The sequence below is a fragment of the Aspergillus mulundensis genome (assembly GCF_003369625.1).
Source record: "Aspergillus mulundensis strain DSM 5745 chromosome Unknown scaffold_14, whole genome shotgun sequence".
In the NCBI taxonomy this organism is placed as follows: Eukaryota; Fungi; Ascomycota; class Eurotiomycetes; order Eurotiales; family Aspergillaceae; genus Aspergillus; species Aspergillus mulundensis.
In genome coordinates this window covers 421,717-437,599 of record NW_020797902.1, presented here as the reverse complement: position 1 = coordinate 437,599, position 15,883 = coordinate 421,717, and the positions used below count along the sequence as shown (strand labels likewise).

Sequence of the window (15,883 nt, the reverse complement as noted above, 5' to 3'; positions counted from 1 at the left end):
GCCAAGCTTAAAGGGCTCGCGGCATTTCCATCTCGAACTCGGAGTTTCAAGCTCGCTCACTCCATACCTATCTACAAATCCATAACTGCTAGACCTCGCACTAGTCTTCCATTCTCTATATATCATACAGCCAACCATCTCTACCCAAGTCACCACCCATCTTGAAACCGAACAACCACCAAAATGCCAACCGACGACCTGAAATCCCACGCGACGTCAGGCGCACACGACTTCTATGCACTCCTCGACATCTCCCCCGCAGCCAACGAGTCTGAGATTCGACGCGCCTACCGGCGCACAGCCCTCAAGTACCACCCGGACAAGATCACCAACCCTTCACAAGCCGACCTCGACAAGTTCCATCTCCTGCAAATCGCCAACGATGTACTCTCTGATCCCGCAGTGCGCGGGCTGTACGATAATGCGCGGGAAGCACGGCAGCGGAAACAGAAGGAGTTTGAGATGATGGATGCGGCGAAAAGGAAAATGAGAGAGGATCTGGAGGCTAGGGAGCGGGCTGGCGCTGCAGAGGCCGCTGGTGGGCAGAGAGGGGTGAAGAGGACGTGGGGGGCTACGGTTGACGAGGATGAGGCGGAAGAGAAGCTCGCGAGGGAGATTGAGCGGATTGCGGAAGATGGGCGACGGAGACGACGAGAGGCAGAGGAGAAATTGCGGAAGGAAGTGGAGGAGGATGAGAAACGGATACGCGAAGAAGAGGAAGAGAAGCAGCGGGCTCAAGACCGGAGCTCGAAGCGTGTTGATCGGTCGCATGAGGGCGGTACCAATGTCCCCGAGCAAGAGCGCGCAGTGAAAGTGCGCTGGGTCAGGGAAGGCCGGGGAACGGATCTAGACAAAGATCGGCTCATGGCGTTGTTTGCGCCGTTTGGGACGATTGAGAGTGTCCTTGTTCTCAAAGACAGACGGCAGCGCATCGGAGATAAGAAGGAGAAGAAGACCGTTGCATCGGGCGTGATTGTCTTTGCGTCCATTGTTAGCGCGCATACCGCCGTGCTGGACAGCGAGAAATTCATGCATGACAGTCTTTCGAAGACAGAAAACGACTGGAATGTGATCGATTCTGTATTCTGGGCCACTGGCGAACAGCCAGATCTAGCAGGGCGGAACAGTGGTTCTGCATCCCCGTCAAGCCATGGAGACGGACAAGCCGGCCCCTCGCCGCAAGCACAGAGTACGCCAGAGCCGGCAGCAGCTCCCAAACCAACGTTCAGCTTCGCCGGGCTCAAAAATGCAGGAACCGGGATGAAACCGGGAAAGGCGCCTTCCTTTGGTTCTTTTGCATCTGCGGCGTCGGGCGGTGCTAAAGCAGCTCCCGCTGCCGAGTCAACAAATGGAGCTGCAAAGACGCCTAGCTTGGAAGAAATCACGCTAATGCGGTTGAAGAATGCACAGCGTGAAAAGGAGAGGAGGGCTCTTGAGGAACAATTAAGGAAGGAGGACGAGGAGGCGGATGCGGCTGAAGCTGCTGGCAGGGGCTGATTGATGGGGCTGATTGATTGGTCTCGTATAGACACGGCGTTCTACGATTTATCTGGATGATTGTCTGAGATACCCATGCATTGCATTGTTCTTGGTGGCTTATTTTCTTTCTCTGCATTATCCGGCGTTAACTTATACAAGCTAGAATAATTAATGTACAGTAGTTTACAGCAAAAACAGCTACGACTTTACCGCTGAGACTCTTCCTCCTCCAATTGTTCTAGATAATCTTTTGCCCGGTGACCTTCTTGGTTACTGGCGGCGCTCTTCTTCGCAACACCAGAGAGAACAAATTCCCTCGTCCATGATGGTACTATAGCCTTAACCTTCACCTCTCCACTTCCCTGGCCCTGAGCATCTGAACCCTCAGAATCACCTTGCCAGGAAATCCTAAACTCCTGCTTAGGATCAAATTGGCTCGCCTCACCCGTGAGTGTTAGATCAGTCATCATCTCTAACCGACATAGGGCAAGTCCGATGTTGCCAATGCCACTTAAGAACTTTCCGGCACTGCGGCCCTTGCGCGTTCCAGCCTTGACGATGTTTGTTTGGGATGGTGGAATTTGGACATCGACAGAGGGGTCGTAGACTGGACTATCCGATGTTGCAGGCAAATCATCCTTATACAACTGGACAGGTAGAATGCGCTTGCGCACAACACCGCGATGGTGCGTCCGGATAGTGAGTTCCTGACCGACATAGCATCCCTTCCGGAAATCGACCCCCCGCATCATATCCAGGTTGTATTCCAACGGCAGCGCTGACTCGGCAATCACCTCGGACTGGCCCTCGGCGACACCGTGAAGCATGCGCCGAACAGTATACACATCTAGACCAACTTCTTCACCCGCAGCCGGAATATGTGTCTCGTCCTCATCCCGAAAGTGTGTCCGTAGGTCTTCCTCCCCGGGAACAACAAGGCGGGCTCCGAACCCAGGCGCCCTTGTATCAATACACCCAGTAACCGATGCATGCGTAGGGAACGGCGAAGGACTAGGCGTCTCCAAGTTATACGCCGCCCAGCGCGGCTCAGAGTGGTTCTTCCAGCTCGCCCAAATTGTTCGCTCGCCGCCGTCCAAAGCGCGGAGCCGTAACTTGGCGCGCAATTTATGTTTCTTTAGATGCTTCAGAAGCTTCGGGACCTCGTTTTTATCGACCTCCACCAGCCACCCCGGCTCATCTGTTCCTGGCAGCGGGTAGATAAATCCGTCGTTGAGTATTCGGCCGGTGGAGTTCAGGAACGCCGCGTAGTAGCCAGTTTGTCGGAGGACTTTGCGTTGTGGATCATTGGCCATAAACATATTTTGCGTGATTAGGCCCTGGAGAAATTGCGTACTATCCTCGCCTGTGATGGAGATCAAGCCCCGGTTCGTGAGACGAGCGTAGCCAGCTTGAGGTGGTGACGGCGGAGCTTGGGGTTGCCGAATAGTCGAGAACAAACGCCATCTGGACGAACAATGAGCGCATATTGAGCGCGGAGATGCCATTGGGCGCAGCATGTTGACCTCCGCTCTAGTTCTGGTGAAGCTTTGAGATGTTACAAATCAACTTTGCTGCGCGTTATGCGGGACTATATAAAAAGGCGGTGGACGTCGGCAATATAATTACAAATGACATATTATTGTGGAGACGACGAATGAGGATTAAAATCGAGGTAGGCCTCGTTAAAGTATGATCATGTACTATGTCAGGTCTAGAATACAGACACATGTAGCTTAATAATCTCAAACAAACAAACGGCTTATTTGCTCCCTTTAGCAACGCCTTCCAAAAAACCAAGTAAAAATGCCTTATTAGCTGGGGACGCCACTTTGTCAATGCTGGAAGCTCCATTTCCAACCGGTTGGTGGAGGGGCGTCAGTGGGCTCACAACAGAAGGAGTTCCCGAGTGTTTTGGGACGGAGGTTTGCAGGTTCAGCGCCGTGGGAGAGGACTTCGGAGAAGGTGCCGATTTACCAAAAAGCGAGAGTAGGGCTTCTCTCTGGGCCGGTGTTTGACTTGGCCGTCGGTAAGTATCAGGTTGCGGAATAGGAACCGCCTGGGTGGCAGGAGACTCGGAGAGATCGCCTGGCTCATGGAGTTCTTCCGTATCCTTCCGCCGTATAGGCAATATGCCATGGATATCCACCTTATCTGAACGACGCAGAATTTGGGGTTGCCACGCTCTTGGAGGTTCCGGTGACTTGGTTTTGATAGGACGAGTCCGTGGACTCGCAGAAATCTGGGTAGGAGGTGTTGGAGCTGGACTTGGTATTTGTTCCCTCTTAGCACTTTGGGGTCTGGGTAGAATCGTGATGGGCGAAGCTAAAGGCTGTGACTGTCTGTCTCGGTTGACTTGACGCTTCGAGTCGGTTTTCTTTCTCACAGACGACTTCGAAATGGCCTCGAAGTGTGGCGTATTTAGTGGACCAGACACCGTGGCCGATGTCCAAGCATCTTTGCCCGTCTGTTGACGGACTTGACTAGGATTCGAGTCTGTGTTTGGACGTTGGAGAATCTGCCTTTCACCCGGAGAAGCAGGTTGCGCCGGGAGCTCTGCCGGTCGCGAACTAATTGGCCCACGAGGTCCTTTCAGCAAGTTAAGCAATTGATCTTGATGGGCGGAAGGCTTGCGCTCAACCTTTGGAGACGACTCAGGCTGCGGTACTAAACTTGCAAAGGAGGTTTTCGGGGTATGCTCTTTGAAGACGTTCAACAACGCCAATGAATGACTTGTGAGCTTCGGTGGAGGCAGTTTGCTAGCAGGCGGTACAGCAGCTCCTTGAACTTGGCGTGGCTGCGTTGACTGCGAGAACTGGGGATCCCCCGTCCGCTGGTAGGGAGCTGGAGCTGCAGCCGGGGCGGGTCCGGAGTGGAATCCTGGTGGAAAGGGCCTTGGCGGAACGGGAGGTTGATGAGGTGAACTAAAGGGGCCTGGGTAGCCACCTGGAGGCACTGGGTAATGAGCCGCTGGGAAGCCTTGCGGCATTCGAGGCGCATGCGGATCCGCTGTTGAGAATGGAATCTGGGGAAAACCACGATAGGGAGGCGGAATCTGTGGTGCATTTTCCGCCGGCCCAAATTGTGGAGGAAAGCCAGGAAAGGGTCCAGAGGAAGGATGGGGCAACTGGGGACCATCCCTAGGTGGTTGCGAGGGCCCTGATGGAGGATTCGGGGAAGTGCCGCTTCTCAATAATTCGAGGAGAGCGTGCGATCTCGAAGAAGTTGGGCCGGCATTAGATAAAGCCTGGACAGGCTCTGGCGTAGCGAGATTTGGATTGACGTTGAGGAGCCGCTTGAGATGCGCAGATGCATCCTGAGATGTTGCCACTTCTGGCAGGTCACTGGGAACGGCCGCCTCAAGGGGCATTTGGCTCGACACATGATCAACGTTGATGGTCTGAAGACCCTCATCCATTGATACCTCCGCCTCCATAAGAACCTGGTTGATATCCATTTGCGTTTTCGGGTCCAGCTTCTTCTTCTGCTGCGCAATCCATTTTTTGAGGGGATGGAGGAAAGGCGCAACCATGTAGAATTTGTTCGCGATAGCTGCTGCTTGCCCCTGATCAAACTGCTTGCTCTTTTTCAAGGTCGGCAGATCGGAAAGCTTCCACCATTCAATCTTACTGATCTCCTTTCTCGTGCGAGGCTCAAAATAGGCATCTTGTGGGACACCACGAAAGACATACAGCCGCATATGCTGTTCACGCATGGTGATCTCGATGTATTTAACGATCTCGTCATCTGGCACCAGGCCCGCCTCCCGCACATCATAGCCAGTCTCTTCGTAAACTTCACGAATCGCGCAGTCAAGATCCTTTTCGTCCTTGTTTATTTTCCCTCGGGGAAAACTCCAATTAGCACCCTTCTTCCAACCCTTGACCAGAACCACCTCATCCATTTCCTGGTTCAACATGATAGCGCCACGAACAGGAACTCGAGTTTTGTACGCAAGGAACTCGGAAAAGGCAGTCATGTGGTGATAACGAGACCAGCTGGCCATGAGCGGACAGTGCTGGAAAATCCGCAGGGCGAAAGCCTTCAGGGATAGTGAAGGAAGGGCCGGGTCCAGCGGCCGGATGAAATCTTCGTAAAACCATTGTGCTTCTTCAACTTGGAAACATATCCGCTCAACTGATTCCAATTCCTCGCGAGGCAGATTTATAATAAAGCGGACACACAAGTCATCTAGCCCTGTTTCCAATCACTGTTAGCGCGTTCTTCGATCTCGGGAGGGGCATTGCGGTTAAGAACGAGACTTACAGTCCTCCAGTTGCATCTTTGTTTCTGTCATAGTGAAGGGCGTGCTTTGGCATTTCAAGACGGCCTATTATGGCCGAGTGATACCCCGAGGTCGCTAGGAAAAGCAGGTCGTCAACAGACACAGCTCGGAGAGCAGTCGTGCAGCTTCAAGGAGAGGTGCTTGGCGAAGCGCCAACCCTGAAGCAGACAATTATTGAAAGCACAGCGCAAGCGATGGGGTATCGGCTGGTCCGGTCACCGACAAATGCGAGTAGCAGATGAATGAAGAGAAATGCGTCAGAGTTGTCGGCCAGAGACTCACAGCTATGATGTGCCTGAAGTGGGCCGGTGGCCGTGCTGTGCTGTGGCGAGTGTCAGCACGTGATTTCACCTAAGAGCTGAGCAAACAAGATGCGATAGCCGCCGATGACGTCTATTTCAGCTGCCCAAGGACGGTGATCTGATGAGGTATATCTATTATAGAACCCAAATTTCAGTGATCTTTGATCTTTAAACCCCTTTTCTAGTGAGCTTGCAGAATAGCCCCACAAAACCAAATCTATCTCACACTTCTACAATTACTATACTACCATTTTCTCAGATATTCGCAAGTCATGTCGTTTCTTTTCAACTTTGTGGGGAAGAAGATCCTCGCCGAGTCCGCCAGAAACCACTTCGGACAAGAGGTGAGCCCAATGCTGCTATGATCATTCATTCTACCGTATCTGATACAAATCGCCATAATAGGATCCATATTTTGAAGAGGTCCCTGCATCGCGCTTAGGCCGTACCTTTGGCAAGAAGACACAGAAACGACGCAAAGCCATCCCACCTGGCCTCTCCGAGAATGATAGCAAAGTCCTCACACGAGTCAAACGACGAGCGTACAGACTGGACCTTGCTCTTTTCAGCCTCTGTGGCTTGAGGTTTGGATGGGGGAGTGTGATTGGCTTAATCCCTTTGTGAGTCAACATACAACGAACCAGGACAGCTTGATTCTGACCATGTCCCAGTGTCGGAGATGCGGCCGATGCTGCGCTGGCAATGATGGTACTGAAGACCTGCGAAGGCATCGACGGAGGACTCCCGGCTCGGCTTCGAACGCAGATGATGATCAACATAATAATTGACTTTCTCATCGGTTTGGTCCCTTTCGTGGGAGACATAGCGGATGCTGCGTACAAATGCAATACACGCAATGCCATTGCTCTTGAGAAATACCTACGGGAGAAGGGCGCCCGCAATATCTCACGGCAAGAACAAACCAATACCGATCCAAGCCTGCCAGATGAGTTCGATCGATATGAATCAGAGGCGCATGCCACACATGGGAAGAAGCCACAAAGGTCAAAATCTCGAAAAGGCCAGCACGGTAGGTCAGCGCGCCGAGAAGATGATTTGGAGACTGGAATCGTTGAAAATCCCCCTGTCCGCAGGTAGTGCTGAAAGTTCGAAGGGCTCCCTATTAAGCCATGTGGCGCACTTGGGGGTAATGAATGCGATATTGTTCAATTGTTGATCAGGCCGTGTGCCCTACTGTTCAACTTAGCCCAGGGCGGGATCGTTCACAGGCGTAGCAAAACTGGTTTGAGTCGGTGGCCAGTTGAAAGTGGCTCGACGTCCCTTTAGGATTGCAAATAAGGGTCTCACACAAAGCACATCTCGATCCGTCCGTGGTTATTCGGGATGCTTGAAGCTTGTTCGCGGTCCTTGTTACATTGGACATGACACCGGGGTATTTCGCTCCCTGGGACGAAACGTAGCGCATCATCAGCTGATCAATGGACAGGTTCTTTGTCAGAATGTTGTCGGAGAGAGGAGTATCCGGGATAATAACGTCGGTAAGATCAGGGAAAAAATTAGCGTAGTTTTGCAATTCCGAGGTGAACAGGTCCCGAAGCGGAAAAGTGAATTCCACGCCAAAGGGAGATGTTCCGTCAGAAACCTGCCATGTCAGTGAGGAACCACGACCCTTGGAAACACTAGCCAGTGTCTTCGCAGCAAGTCGATCGTCCGAGTCTCCCCATACGACTCCAAAGCAACGGAGACTCTTTGCAAAGGCGACAATAAGCCTGTTAAGTAAGACTGAGTCAACATCGGCAATAGAGGTAGCCGACGTTATTGAACCACGAAAGGTGTCAAGGCGATCTTTCGGAGGTAGTGAAACATCATCTGCAAACCCTGGGCCAGCGTATTCACTGAGAATGTCGCCTAAGCCGGGAACATATTCATAAACGCTATGCAGTGGAAGCTTGGTGAACGAGGCATGAGGGTATCGCTGCTGGAGCAACTGGAAAGCCTCGTTATGCGGCGGGGACGACGAAGATATACTCGACGGTTCGACTATGAGGACCTGCAGTTCAAAGCCCGGTGGCGCGTGAGGCTTCGAAAGCAACCTCTGGACTTGTGCATGAACCATATGCAATAGAACCGACGAAGACAGGCCATAGGATAAAGGTAGGAGGACCGAACATGGACCATTTATCGGTAGATCTCTTCGGAGGCGATACTTTTCCATGCGCTTGAACACCTTATATCCAACAAACTGGATGTAGCACTCTCTGTGCGGGGAAGAAGAGTTAGAGAGATATGCAGTGTAGGATCGGAACAAAATACATACCTGCAGAGAGAGCGACCCCGAATGGTCAGAACGTAATCTGCATTGCGACAGTCCACACATGTATTTGACAGTGGCTTGCCAGGCATCTTTGCGATTTCACGGGCGTACACCTGGTTTGCGAAAGTTCTGGAGGGGCTTTGCATGGAAAAAAGGGTAGACTGTGGAGATCTCACGTGACCTTAGCATATGCACTGCATTCGATTGCCGGGGAATGTTAGTGTGTCAGTGTAAGCTAGGTACGGAGTCGGAGGTACAGCCACATTTCCATCCGCGGACACTACTGGCTTATCTCAGAAGCATTTTATGTTGCCTGAAAGCATCATCCCTACTATTTGATTATCTATCACAGTTTTCTATGATCACTCCCTTCGACTAGGTCCATTTCTGCTTATCAGGGAGCCGCGTGTTAGCTCCAAGCGAAGCCAAGATGAGAAGCTGGATTAGGGCGCTTGGGGTATCTGCCTTTTTGGCAGGCCAGGCTCTTGCGAACGAAGCGGAATTGGTATGCATTGAGTGCTACTGCTATTGATCACGCTCTGATGTTCTTGGCCGCAGACACAAGATCCCTCCCGTCGGATACAATGTTCGGGCATGTATAGCCGCAAGGCCTGGGGAGGAAGTGTCGACCCCTTCATTTTGACCAAGTTCGCTAAATCTTCTGCCGGCGAGGATCCCCTTGCCAGTCTTGTGATATTTGAATGGACCGATGAACATTTGATTGGAAGACGTGTCTCCGAAGATCCCGAGGTATGCGATAATTCTGCGTTGCCGGGCGATTGCTCATCTCATGGGTAGGAATATCAATCAATCTGCGATGAAGCCAGCGTCACAGCCGATTTGTGTACTAAAGGACAACTCGGTTCTTTCCTCCTCGCCCCGAACGCCACCGAAGCCGCGCAATTCCGTATAATATCGCAAGCAGTACACCTCAAGAACCCGGAAGCCATCAACTATCCCATAAAGAAGACCGGATACTATTGCGTGAGCACGTATGGGTATTCGGGTGAGGACTACCGGGCCGTGGTAGAATTTCGGAACTCATACGGCGAGCTTCCGGCGGCGCAGATTGCGAAACTGCCCTTCTACGGAGGCTTGACCATTGTTTATGCAGTGATTGGCCTGTACTGGGCATTTTTATACGTCCAAAATCGGCACGATATTTGTATGTTCCCTCGCAAGGTTGTCGATCGGTTGCTAATGGTTAGCAGTACCCGTGCAAAACTACATAACTGCTATCCTGGTCTTCTTGATTTTAGAGCAATTGATGACCTGGGGTTTCTACGGTAGGTCGGCATTTGAAACTTCCCCAGGCACAGCCCTAACATCGGTCAGATTTCCAAAATCGACATGGATTGAACATTGGAGCAAAAGTCCTGATGGTTATTGTCGCTGTCCTCAACGCTATGCGCACCTCCTTCTCGTTCTTCCTTCTTCTCATTGTCTGCATGGGCTACGGTGTGGTCAAGCCCTCATTAGGACGGACTATGGTATATGTTCGCATTCTCGCCATAACGCATTTTGTTTTCGCTGTTATTTACGCTGTTGCGAGCTTGTCCATCACTCCCGAAGCGGCAGGCATTCTGATTCTTTTTATTGAGCTTCCTCTGGCGGCTACCTTAACCGCGTTCTACGTATGGACCTTGAGCTCTTTGAACGCAACGATGAAAGACCTCATCGACCGAAAGCAGAAGACAAAGGCCATGATGTACAAGAAGTTATGGTACTGTCTTTTGGGCAGCATTATCGTGCTTTTCGGCTTCATTTTCATCAATGCGCTGGCCTTTGCTAGCCGCACCGAAGCCGACTTCCTGCCCGATCATTGGAAGAACCGATGGTTTGTGTTGGATGGATGGCTGAGCGTTGTCTATCTCGTTGATCTGGCGTTCATCGCCTATCTCTGGCGACCCACTGCCAACAACAGGCGCTTCGCAATGAGTGATGAGGTGAGCAATCAAGACCAGAGAACGAGCTTGGAAGTTGTTAACACATTCTATAGCTTGCTCAAGATGATGATGGATTTGAGATTCGATCTTTCAACGGAGCGTTGGATGAAGAGGACGCCCTTGGGGGCCTAGATGAACATTCTCCTGAGCCACGTCGCGACCTGTCACCAGTACCTCCAAAGCCAGTTCCCTCCGCGGCACGAACTCGAGAGTCATTGGATGGCGAGACTATCTTCGCTGTTGGTGAAGATGGTGACAAATGGTCCGACGATGAGGACGAGTCGCCGCGCAACTCAACCGAGAGGAAAGCCCTGACGAAGAATATGGACTAATCATCATGTCTTCTCCGAGCAGAGACTTCCATGAGACGTGACGACTTGTCACACTGTTTGTCTCTCCTGATATCAACCTCGGAGTGACTCATTTGCGCAAATTGTTTGACTGAACGATGGTGGAATGAGGTTCTTGGATCTTTACTGTACTCAACTTGGACTGCATATGGGGGCGTTACGATTCGGTGTTTTCCAGGTTTATATCTCTGTGTCTTAACCCACTATACATGTAATTTGTTGAGTCTGCTTTTGGCGATGAGTGTGAACGAGGCCTTGTACCTGCAATTCTATCTTGTATAAACAAAATGACACGCAAACTATACACTAGGCTTTGTCTCCCAGAAGCTAGCTATATTCTAGCAGCATTACCCATGACTCATAACGCGAGTGGGCGGTAGTGCCTCGAGTACAACCTCTAACTTTTAAGAAACATCTGCCGCCAAAACTCTCCCCGCATCCACAAAAACCTCAAAACAACAAGATGCGGGGCAACGACCAAAATGACACCTCCTTGAATGGGGGCACAAAACCCGATCCTCAGGACTCGAGGTCGGATCAGAAACCTCAATTTCCACACGATATCGACCACGTCCAGGATTTCCAAACCACAACCGGACACAGCCTCGCCCACGCACTTGTCACACGATGCCGCACCCTCCTCTCCGAACTTGACGCCTTCACGGCCCTGCTCGCTGAAACTCAACGTAACCCACAAGTCGTTGAAGTGCGATCACTACGCTCGAATGTCCTCTCTGAGTTGAAGACACTGGAGAGGCTGCAGGGGCAGCTCGATGCGGGACGGGCTCAATGTCAGGACGGGCTGGGAAACTCAAACTCCGATGAACATGCGCAGGCGGAGGACGGGGATTCGGTCGCGGAACCTACAGACGCCGACTCAAGGGCTATTCACGCGCTGAGGTCCTCGAATCTACCCTTCTACGAGGCTGTCTGGACGATTGCGAAGAGGAGTTGCACGGGGCTTGTTGCGTTTGGAAAGAGGTTCTACTGGGATGGGGAGGGGCCATCTGCATCCGGGAAGGGAGGGAAGAGTAGAAAAGGGAAGGATAAGAATAAGAGGAGTGTGTTCGTGGATATCGTGGCAGATGACGGGGAGGAGTGGGTGAAGGTTTCTACGATTTCAGAAACGAGGCTGTTGTTCGAGATGGCGAAGAAGGGGTGGGAGGGGGATTCGGATGTTGATTCGGATGCGGAGGAGCGGACGGTTCTGCAGAACCACGATACTGGTGATGATAGTGATGACGACGATGATGAGATTGAACTGCTCAAGCTTGCGGGTGATATGCGGAAAGCTGCGAATCTAGTCTGGGTGAATTACAGGCGGCCGAAGCTGCGGTTTGTGATCCCGAAGGTTGAAGAAGGATCAAGTCCTGAGATTGATGACCTTCTAAAGGCTATACGCAGCTATGGCGTGGTAGTCAGCTGTGGAGAGGATGCTTTTGCTCCGCAACTCTATATCAAGGCTAGCAGCAACGATACCGCAGTACAGGACGGGGTCGGTTCTGTTAAGGATGAAGTTCGAAATCTCCTTCCCAACCGGTTCAAGAGGTTCACACCTACCCTCAACGTTGACTGCACCCTACTACTTGCCATTGTTTCAGATCTGTCGCATTGCAAGGACATTGCGCCCTCCTTGCAGCATCACAAGGCTATCAATCGGCAGATCGAGATGGAACGTGAACGGCCTTTGCTATTAGCGGAGCTATGGCCAGCAATGGAATCGCACGAGCTCATTTGCACGAGTGAGGCTGCTAGAAGAATGCGAGAGATTGTCGAAACAATCGGGACCGAAACCGAGAGAAAACGAATGACAATCTTGATGGGAGATCAGCCCTTCACCTGCGCCAAGTCAGCATCTCTCGTTGAAGAACTTCAAAAAGTGTCGGACTACCCAGTACCTTCTCAGCTGAATCTTCCCATCCGGATAATCGATGCAAGTCCTGCTATCGATCTTGGGAAGTCAAAGTTGTCCCCAATAGCTCGTAAAGTGGAGGAGATACTGTCTGACATAAATACTAGTGTATTTATGTACGGATGGGTCTCGGATATAATGACCATAACAAGCAACCGCACGGTAGTCAAACAGGTCGAGACCATGATCGAAGAGTATAGGAATGACGAAGATCTGAAGGGACCGTTGATCTGGGTGTGTGATACGGCACGGAGTTTGATAGGAAAGGAAAAGGGCCGAAAGAATTAGATATCCCTTATATTCGAATCAGATAGGAGGCCGGCCATGTTCACATAATATATACAGTCGCTGGCTGTTGTTTGTTGCCAAGTGCTCAGCGTATGTCGTATTTCGATGACCAGCTTGGCTCTTAGACTGGCTTAGAAAGGTCTTCTGGAAGCCAAAAGTAGACTTCTTTATCTGCAGAAGCAATCATGTTGAATCGCGGGTTGTATTCGATTATGGCGGTTCGAGCCCGATGCGGTAATTTGACCATTGGCTGCAAACAGAGGTTGGTGTCTGGAGTCTGTTGCAGATCCCACACGACCAACTCATGATGATCGCCCGACCCGCCAATGACATATCTGCCCTCTGGGGTGAAGCACGCATCTCCCTGTCCGAGAGGCTTTCCAGTAGCCGAAACGGGAGCGGCCCTGCCCGGTGAACCATTCTTGCCAACTAGGAAAACCTTCAGTTCACCTTCGAAGGCGTCGAGGACAAAATGACCATGGTAGTCAGTTCCGACGAGTAAGTACTTCCCGTCATTGGAGAACTCAAGGCGAGTCCATGCTCTGCCACGGGTCGAAGGCGTATATCTCTCCTCGTACTTGGCGAGATCGAAGGTCGAAAATGGAGGTTTGTCGTAGTTTCGGAAGTCATAAAGAGCAATGGAAGAGGTCGATTGAGAAGCGATAGCAATCACCGATGCGGTAGGATCGAAGGCGACGAGGTATGGAGTCGAGATCTTCAGTTTGCCCTGGGCGTTCCTAGAGCTCAGATCCCAGACAGAGACTGTATCATCCTTGGAGCATGAAATCAGCGAGTCGCTGCCGGGTGATAGCGCCAAACACGTCACTCTGTCTGTATGGCCTGAGAAGTAGCGTATATAAGATTCACTATGCAAGTCGAGCAATCGCAATGAGTCTATTCCAGTTAGTAAGCAGCATTCGTGGTCATCCTGTAAACATACCGTCAACTTTCGTACTCGCGTGAAGGACTTGGCGAGGATGATGGGTAAACCTAGCCAGATGCGCGCCGTATTTCTTGCTAGGAACGGACTTGGTCATTCTACCGTCCTTAACGTCGAAGATTTGGATTATTTCATCGTCGCCGGACGAGACGACGAACTCTCCGCGATCATCGAAATCAAGTGATGTTACAAAGCTGTCCTGCTTAGACGATTTGAACACCTGGGATATGTCCATTAGACCTGCAAGCTTAAACGGATAAAGCCTATCCAACCTTTGTGGGCCGATAACTACGGATGACATCCGAAACCTTCTGTGTCTCTGGAGTAGCTTGTTGCGGGAGCTGCTGTGGTGTTGACTGGCCGCCTTCTGCCATTTTTGACGGTTATCTGAGTGGCTATAAGCAGAGTCGCCGTATGGTCAATATAAAGTCCAAAGCTAAGCCTGGCGACACTATACTGAAGCTCACGGTTCCTGGGTTCCTGAGCTTCTAACCAAGCTTCTCCAGCCTCTTTGTTCCTGGTGTTAATAAAAGCTTCGTAGGCGCGTTTGCAGCTTGCGCGTATCAAGAGTTGTTCCGTTCCGGCGGCTACAAACGGGGAAGTTGGCCGAGATCGGTAGGTCAGTTGGGCCAATAACCATGCAGATTAAGGCTCATCTCTCCAAGGACAATCCGAGGTCGCGGTCAGCATTTATAATAATTCCAGGCGCTTGATACGCTTCTTGTCAATTCATTGCTTCATTCCTTGCTCTTTTCACCCTCGCAGCAGGCGCTTCCCATCTCTTCACCTCTACATGCAATAAGCGGCGTCACTTTTGTCTGACTTTCTTTTCTCGCCGCTCCAAAAACCTTGACCGATCGTCTCCGCTTACGGCGGCCCGATTCAGTATGTCTACAACGACCGGGTATGTTGCACCTTCCTTACTGTACGGATAGCACTGATCTTGTTCCAATGGATCAGCGCGTTCATTGCCGGAGGCATTGCAGCATGCGGGGCGGTCACCGTCACACACAGTTTCGAGACAGTGAAGATCCGGTATGCGATCTATAACCCTAGGCTTCTGTCGCATTGGGCTGCTCCTAACAGCTGTCGCGCGTAGTCTACAACTGCAGGGAGAATTACAGGCGAAGTCGGAAGCAGTCAAGAAATACAAGGGTGTCTTGCACGGCGTGAAGGTCATCCTGCAAAACGAGGGTCCTCGAGGTTTGTTCCGAGGAATTGGGTCGGCAGTACGTCGGTACAGCGTTGGGCATGGCGTAACAAAACTGACAGGAGACATAGTATATCTACCAAGTCCTTCTCAATGGTTGCCGTCTGGGCTTCTACGAGCCAATCCGTAAAGGGCTCACGACCGCCGTGTATAACGACGCGAATGTCCAATCCCTCGGTATCAACGTCTTCGCTGGTGCTTCGTCAGGTATCATCGGTGCCGCTGCAGGCTCACCATTTTTCCTCGTCAAAACCCGTCTTCAGTCATTCTCTCCCTTCCTCCCCGTCGGTACGCAACATCAGTACCGAAACTCGTTCGATGGTCTGCGGAAGATCTTCGCTTCGGAGGGAGTAGGCGGACTATACCGTGGTGTGGGAGCGGCAATGGTGCGAACTGGTTTCGGTAGCTCCGTTCAGCTGCCGACATATTTCTTTGCGAAGAGACGCTTGGTGAAGCATTTAGGCATGGAGGAAGGCCCTGCCCTTCACCTGGCCAGCAGTACAGCATCCGGGTTTGTTGTTTGCTGCGTTATGCATCCTCCTGGTATGTTCGCGCTTGGCACCTCGAGTTACCAAAAATTCCGATCGGATCTAACAGGTTTCAGACACGATCATGTCGAGAATGTACAACCAGACCGGTAATCTGTACAAGGGCGTATTCGACTGCCTCGCGAAAACGATTCGCACGGAAGGTCTCCTTGCTATCTACAAGGGTTACTTCGCTCACTTAGCCCGCATCCTGCCCCATACCGTGAGTACTTCGCGCTGAAGTTTGCGAGCAACTACTGACCGACGTGCAGATCCTGACCCTCAGTTTAGCTGAGCAAACTAACAAGCTCATGCGTCGGGCGGAGGACAGGTTCCTTTCAGACTCGCTCAAGTCTCGTCTCTAGGGTTGGA

The 15,883-nt window shown here is 51.5% G+C and overlaps 9 protein-coding genes across 9 annotated transcripts; 5 read left to right on the top strand and 4 right to left on the bottom strand.

The window, feature by feature from the left end:
- Positions 1–183: 183 nt before the first annotated feature.
- On the top strand, positions 184–1,497 carry DSM5745_10123 (putative cell cycle control protein (Cwf23); the record flags this gene model as incomplete). Its single annotated transcript, XM_026752139.1, has 1 exon — positions 184–1,497. The coding sequence occupies one exon, from the start codon at positions 184–186 to the stop codon at positions 1,495–1,497; it is 1,314 nt and encodes a 437-aa protein (XP_026599201.1).
- Positions 1,498–1,685: 188 nt separating this feature from the next.
- On the bottom strand, positions 1,686–2,996 carry DSM5745_10122 (YgfZ/GcvT domain-containing protein; the record flags this gene model as incomplete). Its single annotated transcript, XM_026752138.1, has 1 exon — positions 1,686–2,996. One exon carries the CDS (start codon positions 2,994–2,996, stop codon positions 1,686–1,688), a length of 1,311 nt encoding a protein of 436 aa, XP_026599200.1.
- Positions 2,997–3,238: 242 nt separating this feature from the next.
- On the bottom strand, positions 3,239–5,773 carry DSM5745_10121 (decapping enzyme complex catalytic subunit DCP2; the record flags this gene model as incomplete). Its single annotated transcript, XM_026752137.1, has 2 exons — positions 3,239–5,673; positions 5,743–5,773. The coding sequence occupies 2 exons, from the start codon at positions 5,771–5,773 to the stop codon at positions 3,239–3,241; spliced, it is 2,466 nt and encodes an 821-aa protein (XP_026599199.1).
- Positions 5,774–6,335: 562 nt separating this feature from the next.
- Positions 6,336–7,161, top strand: DSM5745_10120 (DUF4112 domain-containing protein; the record flags this gene model as incomplete). Its single annotated transcript, XM_026752136.1, has 3 exons — positions 6,336–6,407; positions 6,469–6,683; positions 6,735–7,161. 3 exons carry the CDS (start codon positions 6,336–6,338, stop codon positions 7,159–7,161), a joined length of 714 nt encoding a protein of 237 aa, XP_026599198.1.
- Positions 7,162–7,261: 100 nt separating this feature from the next.
- DSM5745_10119 (uncharacterized protein) lies at positions 7,262–8,427 on the bottom strand (the record flags this gene model as incomplete). Its single annotated transcript, XM_026752135.1, has 2 exons — positions 7,262–8,282; positions 8,342–8,427. The coding sequence occupies 2 exons, from the start codon at positions 8,425–8,427 to the stop codon at positions 7,262–7,264; spliced, it is 1,107 nt and encodes a 368-aa protein (XP_026599197.1).
- Positions 8,428–8,768: 341 nt separating this feature from the next.
- DSM5745_10118 (putative integral membrane protein (Ptm1)) lies at positions 8,769–10,616 on the top strand (the record flags this gene model as incomplete). The annotated part of the gene is made up of 6 exons (XM_026752134.1): positions 8,769–8,843; positions 8,897–9,088; positions 9,137–9,503; positions 9,550–9,624; positions 9,674–10,284; positions 10,338–10,616. 6 exons carry the CDS (start codon positions 8,769–8,771, stop codon positions 10,614–10,616), a joined length of 1,599 nt encoding a protein of 532 aa, XP_026599196.1.
- Positions 10,617–11,097: 481 nt separating this feature from the next.
- DSM5745_10117 (uncharacterized protein) lies at positions 11,098–12,834 on the top strand (the record flags this gene model as incomplete). The annotated part of the gene is made up of 1 exon (XM_026752133.1): positions 11,098–12,834. One exon carries the CDS (start codon positions 11,098–11,100, stop codon positions 12,832–12,834), a length of 1,737 nt encoding a protein of 578 aa, XP_026599195.1.
- Positions 12,835–12,955: 121 nt separating this feature from the next.
- On the bottom strand, positions 12,956–14,148 carry DSM5745_10116 (WD-repeat containing protein SWD2; the record flags this gene model as incomplete). Its single annotated transcript, XM_026752132.1, has 3 exons — positions 12,956–13,728; positions 13,775–13,994; positions 14,047–14,148. 3 exons carry the CDS (start codon positions 14,146–14,148, stop codon positions 12,956–12,958), a joined length of 1,095 nt encoding a protein of 364 aa, XP_026599194.1.
- Positions 14,149–14,661: 513 nt separating this feature from the next.
- On the top strand, positions 14,662–15,876 carry DSM5745_10115 (putative mitochondrial oxaloacetate transporter (Oac); the record flags this gene model as incomplete). Its single annotated transcript, XM_026752131.1, has 6 exons — positions 14,662–14,678; positions 14,735–14,809; positions 14,874–15,003; positions 15,056–15,527; positions 15,589–15,734; positions 15,784–15,876. 6 exons carry the CDS (start codon positions 14,662–14,664, stop codon positions 15,874–15,876), a joined length of 933 nt encoding a protein of 310 aa, XP_026599193.1.
- Between the last annotated feature and the right edge of the window lie 7 nt (positions 15,877–15,883).